Raw genomic sequence first — 7,421 nt, 5'->3', positions numbered from 1 at the left:
ATAAAAACATAGACAAAAAATAATAAAAACGCAGACGGGCTGCAGAGGCCGCTGCTGACGAGAGTCACGCCGCCTACCGGAACAGATGTCCACAAGTTCACAAGTTACAGGAGTAGAATTAGGCCATTCGGGCCATCGAGTCTAAACTAAGCAAAACTAAACTAAACTAAGCAAAGCATTTAGTACGATGAAGGGGCAACTTACTGGCAGTTTATGGTCCTTTGGTTTTTTCAAATGTTTCTTGTCCAATGTCGGGTACTTTGAGGTCCCCTCCTGAAAAATCAAACCGGTATTTTTGATATTACCTCTTTATTTTTAAGTTCACATGTTTTGGCCTCTAGACCAACAGAGGCCGGGTATAGACCAACAGAGGCTGGGAAAGCAGACTATTATCTAAATGGTGGCCGATTGGGAAAGGGGGAGATGCAGCGAGACCTGGGTGTCATGGTACACCAGTCATTGAAGGTAGGCATGCAGGTGCAGCAGGCAGTAAAGAAAGCGAATGGTATGTTAGCTTTCGTTGCAAGAGGATTTGAGTATAGGAGCAGGGAGGTTCTACTGCAGTTGTACAGGGTCTTGGTGAGACCACACCTGGAGTATTGCGTACAGTTTTGGTCTCCAAATCTGAGGAAGGACATTATTGCCATAGAGGGAGTGCAGAGACTGTTCACCAGACTGATTCCTGGGATGTCAGGACTGTCTTATGAAGAAAGACTGGATAGACTTGGTTTAAACTCTCTAGAATTTAGGAGATTGAGAGGGGATCTTATAGAAACTTACAAAATTCTTAAGGGGTTGGACAGGCTAGATGCAGGAAGATTGTTCCCGATGTTGGGGAAGTCCAGGACAAGGGGTCACAGCTTAAGGATAATCCTTTAAAACCGAGATGAGGAGAACTTTTTTCACACAGAGAGTGGTGAATCTCTGGAACTCTCTGCCACAGAGGGTAGTTGAGGCCACAGTTCATTGGCTATTTTTAAGAGGGAGTTAGATGTGGCCCTTGTGGCTAAGGGGATCAGGGGGTATGGAGAGAAGGCAGATACGGGATACTGAGTTGGATGATCAGCCATGATCATATTGAATGGCGGTGCAGGCTCGAAGGGCCGAATGGAATTTCTTTAGTCAGACGCTGGTGAATCTGTGGAATTCTTTGCCACACAGACGGCTGTGGAGGCCACAAGTCAGTGGATATTTTTAAGGCAGAGATTGATAGATTTTTGATTAGTGCGGGTGTCAGGGGTTATGGGGAGAAGGCAGGAGAATGGGGTTAGGAGGGAGAGATAGTTCAGCCATGATTGAATGGCGGAGTAGACTTGATGGGCCGAATGGCCTAATTCTGCTCCTATCACTTATGAATTATGCATCGCTGGGATGTGGGAGGAAACTGGAGAAATCTCACAGTAAACTTAAAACCCACGCAGGTCACGGGGAGAACGTGCAAACTCCGTACAGACAGCGCCCGTAGTCGGGATCGAACCCGGGTCTCCGGCGCTGTGAGGCAGCAACTCTACCGCTGCGCCATCGTGGCGCCCACAATTGCCGGCTTCCTCCATTATATGAGTGGCCTTAAATCAGGTGACGCTCCCAAATTAAGCCCGAATTCGAAGGGCCGAATGGCCTACTCCTGTACCTATTGTTTACTGTCTACTTATAGAAACATAGAAACATAGAAAATAGGTGCAGGAATAGAGGCCATTCGGCCCTTCGAGCCTGCACCGCCATTCAATATGATCATGGCTGATCATCCAACTCAGTATCCCGTACCTGCCTTCTCTCCATACCCCCTGATCCCCTTAGCCACAAGGGCCACATCTAACTCCCTCTTAAATATAGCCAATGAACTGGCCTCAACTACCCTCTGTGGCAGAGAGTTCCAGAGATTCACCACTCTCTGTGTGAAAAAAGTTCTTCTCATCTTAGTTCTAACTAATCCAACTTTGGACTTTAGAGATACAGCGCAGAAACAGGCCCTTCGGCCCACCGAGTCCGTGCCGACCAGCGATCCCCGCACACTAACACCATCCTACACACACACATACTGGGGATAATTTACAATTTACACAAGCCAATTTACCTACAAACCTGTACGTCTTTGGAGTGTGGGAGGAAACCGAAGATCGCGGAGAAAACCCACGCAGAGAGAACGTGAAAACTCCGCACACTAGCACGATCCCACACACTAGGGATCATTTACAATGGAAACCACATAATCATATAACAATTACAGCACGGAAACAGGCCATCTCGGCCCTACAAGTCCGTGCCGAACAACTTTTTCCCCTTAGTCCCACCTGCCTGCACTCATACCATAACCCTCCATTCCCTTCTCATCCATATGCCTATCCAATTCATTTTTAAATGATACCAATGAACCTGCCTCCACCACTTCCACTGGAAGCTCATTCCACACCGCTACCACTCTCTGCGTAAAGAAGTTCCCCCTCATATTACCCCTAAACTTCAGTCCCTTAATTCTGAAGTCATGTCCTCTTGTTTGAATCTTCCCTATTCTCAAAGGGAAAAGCTTTTCCACATCAACTCTGTCTATCCCTCTCATCATTTTAAAAACCTCTATCAAGTCCCCCCTTAACCTTCTGCGCTCCAGAGAATAAAGACCTAACTTATTCAACCTATCTCTGTAACTTAGTTGTTGAAACCCAGGCAACATTCTAGTAAATCTCCTCTGTACTCTCTCTATTTTGTTGAAACCTTGAATTTTAAACCTTTAAAATCTCACACAGACAGATTCCGTTTCATGGTAAGACCACTGTTCTTACCTTAATCAGCAGTTCCCGACTTTGGGAATAATTGTTTTTCTCCGAAAAGATTTCTGAGAGTTCCTCGTATCTCCGGAGAACTTCCCTGTAAATGGAAAGAAAGGGTTCGGCTCCTTCTGGGAGGCGTGGGATGCGGGATACACACGGCACCCGACGTCGGGATCGAACCCGGTCCCTGGCGCTGTGAGTAGGTATGTTACAAAACCTACCTGAATCGTGGCTGAGAATCTGCCCCACCCCATGTGCGTGATTTTGGCGCTGTTTAGAGGGGGCAGGTTTAAAACGCGAATTTTACTAGGCTGTTCCAATCGAAAATGTTCAGCCTAGTAAATCATTAACGGAAAATCGCTGAAAGACCCCGTCGCAAAAGGTAATATTAGTTTTTATGGCTTTGTATACTATTTATATTAGTTTAAAAATCACTCTCTCACTCCGCAACCTCTCGCAGCCCCAGGGTTTTATAAAGCAAACAATTAAAGGTATGTACCTTATTTTTACATTAAATGGGGCTTGTATATAACCCTGATATATAAAGTTTTCTATAGCGAGTAGCTCATTTTGGTCTCTTTATATCCTGCAGTATTTTTCTGGGCACTTGAGGGCACAAATCCAGCGCAATGTGAACGTTCTAAACCAGCGCGTTCACAGGAACCCAATAGAAAGCCGATTTAAATTGACTTTAATTTATAGCAATTGAACACTAAATTCCTTCCATTTGGCCTATAAATTGATGTAAATGAGATTTAAAAATCATGTTTTATTGTGAATTATTTATGAATATTATTTGGACACTTGGGCTATTTAAAAATGTTAATCATTTATTAAGAAATGGATAGATGTTTAGATCTAGTAATTGAAGTTTGAAATTAGCTACAATTGGGTAACTAACTAATTATATGTTTTAATTTCAGGTCCTCCAAGTAAGATTATTTTATGTGTTTAAGAGGGAACTGCAGATGCTGGAGAATCGAAGGTACACAAAAAAGCTGGAGAAACTCAGCGGGTGCAGCAGCATCTATGGAGCGAAGGAAATAGGCAACGTTTCGGGCCGAAACCCTTCTTCAGACTGATCGGGGCGGGGACAAGAAAGGAAAAAGGAGGAGTAGCCGGAAGGCTGGAGGGTGGGAGGAGACAGCAGGGGGGCTGAGGAAGGGGAGGAGACAGCAAGGACTAACAAAATTGGGAGAATTCGATGTTCATGCCCCCGGGGTGCAGACTCCCCAAACGGAATATGAGGTGCTGTTCCTCCAATTTCCGGTGCTGCTCGCTGTGGCCATGGAGGAGACCCAGGACAGAGAGGTCGGAGACGGAGTGGGAGGGGGAGTTGAAGTGCTGAGCCACCGGGAGGTCAGCTTGGTTATTGCGGACCGAGCGGAGGTGTTCGGCGAAACGATCGCCCAACCTCCGCTTGGTCTCACCGATATAGATCAGCTGACACCTAGAGCAGCGGATGCAATAGATGAGGTTGGAAGAGATGCAGGTAAACCTCTGTCGCACCTGGAACGATTGCTTGGGTCCTTGAACGGAGTTGAGGGGGGAGGTAAAGGGACAAGTGTTGCATCTGCTGCGGCCGCAAGGGAAAGTGCCCGGGGAGGGGGTGGTACGAGAGGGAAGGGAAGAATTGACAAGGGAGTTATGGAGGGAGCGGTCTTTGCGGAAGGCAGATATGGGGGGAGATGGGAAGATGTGGCGAGTAGTGGGGTCACGTTGGAGGTGGCGAAACTGACGGAGGATTACTTTTTGTATGTGACGGCTGGTGGGGTGAAAGGTGAGGACTAGGGGGACTCGGCCCTTGTTGCGAGTGGGGGGATGGGGAGAGAGAGCAGTGTTGCGGGGTATGGAAGAGACCCTGGTGCGAGCCTCATTTATGGTGGAGGAGGGGAACCCCCGTTCCCTGAATAGTGAGGACATTTCAGATGTCCTGGTGTGGAACGCCTCATCCGTGGAGCAGATGCGGCGTAGACGGAGGAATTGGGAGTAGGGGATGGAGTCCTTACAGGAAGCAGGGTGGGAAGAAGTGTAGTCCAGATAGCCATGGGAGTCAGTGGGTTTATAGTGTATGTCGGTTAGAAGTCTATCACCTGCAATGGAGATAGTGAGGTCAAGGAATGGTAGGGAAGTGTCGGAAATGGTCCAGGTGTATTTGAGTGCCGGATGGAAGTTAGTGGTGAAGTGGATGAAGTCAGTCAGTTGTGTGCGGGTGCAGGAGGTGGCACCAAAGCAGTCGTCGATGTAGCGGAGGTAGAGGTCGGGGATGGGGCCCTGGTATGTATTGAACAAGGATTGCTCGACGTAACCTACAAATAGGCAGGCATAGCTGGGGCCCATGCGTGTGCCCATAGCTACGCCTTGTATTTGGAGGAAGTGGGAGGAGTCGAACGTGAAGTTATTGAGGGTAAGGACCAGCTCCGCTAGGCGGAGGAGAGTGTCAGTGGCTGGGTATGGGTTGCTTCTCTGGTCGAGGAAGAACCGGAGGGCTCTCTGTCCTGGGTCTCCTCCATGGCCACAGCGAGCAGCACCGGGAATTGGAGGAACAGCACCTCATATTCCGTTTGGGGAGTCTGCACCCCGGGGGCATGAACATCGAATTCTCCCAATTTTGTTAGTCCTTGCTGTCTCCTCCCCTTCCTCAGTCCCCCTGCTGTCTCCTCCCATCCCCCAGCCTTCTGGCTACTCCTCCTTTTCCCTTTCTTGTCCCCACCTACCCCCGCCCCCGATCAGTCTGAAGAAGGGTTTCGGCCCGAAACGTTGCCTATTTCCTTCGCTCCATAGATGCTGCTGCACCCGCTGAGTTTCTCCAGCTTTTTTGTGTAACCCAAGATTATTTTATATTTGTTTCAGAATGCTTCAATCTATGATAACTGAAAATTTCATTCAGTTCTCTTCATTTTTAAGAAGGTTATGGGCTTTTGACTGTCCATGATCACAGCTTTTTTGTTATGTCCATAGAAAATCAATAGGGAACAAGATGCTAATTTCCGAGTATGAAAATGGCCATAACTTTTTTATTACTTGAGATATGAAAGTGAATTAGGTGTCAAATTAAACTTATTGTTATGCTTTATCTGATGGGATAAATTGCAGACTTGATTTTTTTAATCTCAAAATGTTGTAACATTGCTACTGTGAGGCAGCAGCCCTACCCGCTGCAACACCCTCTGCAAACTGGCCCCTAGTGTGTCGGGAGTGGATGAGAAGGTGGGAACTGGGTGGCACGGTGGCCCAGCGGTAGAGTTGCCGCCTCACAGTGCCAGAGCTTCGGGTTCGATCCTGACTGTGGGTGCTGTCTGTACGGAGTTTGCATGTTCCCCCTGTGACCTGCGAGGGTTTATTCTGGGATCTTCGCTTTCCTCCCACGACATATACATTTGTGAGTTAATTGGCATGGTAAAAACTCAATCTCCTAAATTTAGAGAGTATAAACAAGTCTATCCAGTCTTTCTTCATAAGACAGTCCTGACATCCCAGGAATCAGTCTGGTGAACCGTCGTACTGCACTCCGGGTCTATGGCAATAATGTCCTTCCTCAGATTTGGAGAGCAAAACTGTACGCAATACTCCAGGTGTGGTATCACCCAGACCCTGTACAACTGCAGTAGAACCTCCCTGCTCCTAGACTCAAATCCTTTTGCAATGAAAGCTAACATACCATTGGCTTTCTTTACTGCCTGCTGCACCTGCATGCCTACCTTCAATGTTTAAGAGGGAACTGCAGATGCTGGACAATCGAAGAAGGGTTTGAAGAAGGGTTTCGGCCCGAAACGTTGCCTATTTCCTTCGCTCCATAGATGCTGCTGCACCCGCTGAGTTTCTCCAGCTTTTTTGTGTAACCTGCCTACCTTCAATGACTGGTGTACCATGACACCCAGGTCTCGCTGCATCTCCCCCTTTCCCAATCGGCCACCATTTAGATAATAGTCTGCTTTTCCCGTTTTTGCCACCAAAATGGATAACCTCACATTTATCCACATTATACTGCATCTGCCAAACATTTGCCCACTCACCCAGCCTATCGAAGTCACCTTGCAGTCTCCTAGCATCCTCCTCACAGCTAACACTGCCCCCCAGCTTAGTGTCATCCACAAACTTGGAGATATTGCCTTCAATTCCCTCATTATTAATATGATCTATGACAGCTATGTCATGGAGCTGTCATGGACAGCTATGACAGCACCTACGTCAGGAGAAGACAAGCTACGACATGCCCACGGTCGGCAACTGTCGCTGAAATGTTTCCAAATCCAACGGAGACCAGAAAGACGTTACGACTCTTTGGGCGACTGAGGAGACCACTCACGACCGTAAAGGGCGACTACAGTCCCAGCACTCCGACTCAAGACTGACCCAAGACTCAAGACCCCAAGACTACAAGTCAGTAAGTTTATGGGCCAAGTATTCACATACAAGGAATTTGCCTTGGTGCTCCGCCCTCAAGTAACAACATGACAAACAGTGACAGTTACAATTGACTCAGAAAACAGTAAACATTAATAATAATCAAACATTAATGATAAAACACCATTGGTCAAGCATGTGAACCAACAAAATACCAGATCAAAGGGAGGCTACAGATTTTTGGCTGTTGAGTTTGTGGCTAAAGACTCAAGACTATAAACAAAAGACTCCAAAGACTAAAGACTATAG

At 47.3% G+C, this 7,421-nt stretch overlaps 1 protein-coding gene across 1 annotated transcript in view; it reads right to left on the bottom strand.

Moving 5' to 3' along the window:
* The window catches only part of LOC129715556 (ral guanine nucleotide dissociation stimulator-like), a 32,696-nt gene extending 25,716 nt beyond the window's left edge, over positions 1-6,980 (bottom strand). The window contains exons 1-3 of the mRNA XM_055665429.1: positions 6,976-6,980; positions 2,778-2,862; positions 205-273 (exon numbers count right to left, since the gene is read on the bottom strand). Of these exons, the coding sequence (XP_055521404.1) occupies positions 205-273; positions 2,778-2,862; positions 6,976-6,980 (159 nt within the window). The remainder of the gene's footprint in view (positions 1-204; positions 274-2,777; positions 2,863-6,975) is intronic.
* Between the last annotated feature and the right edge of the window lie 441 nt (positions 6,981-7,421).

Source organism: Leucoraja erinacea, unplaced genomic scaffold, assembly GCF_028641065.1.
Source record: "Leucoraja erinacea ecotype New England unplaced genomic scaffold, Leri_hhj_1 Leri_1243S, whole genome shotgun sequence".
NCBI lineage: Eukaryota > Metazoa > Chordata > Chondrichthyes > Rajiformes > Rajidae > Leucoraja > Leucoraja erinaceus.
The sequence above is the reverse complement of the archived record's forward strand: the minus strand, read 5'-3'. Positions and strand labels throughout refer to the sequence as shown.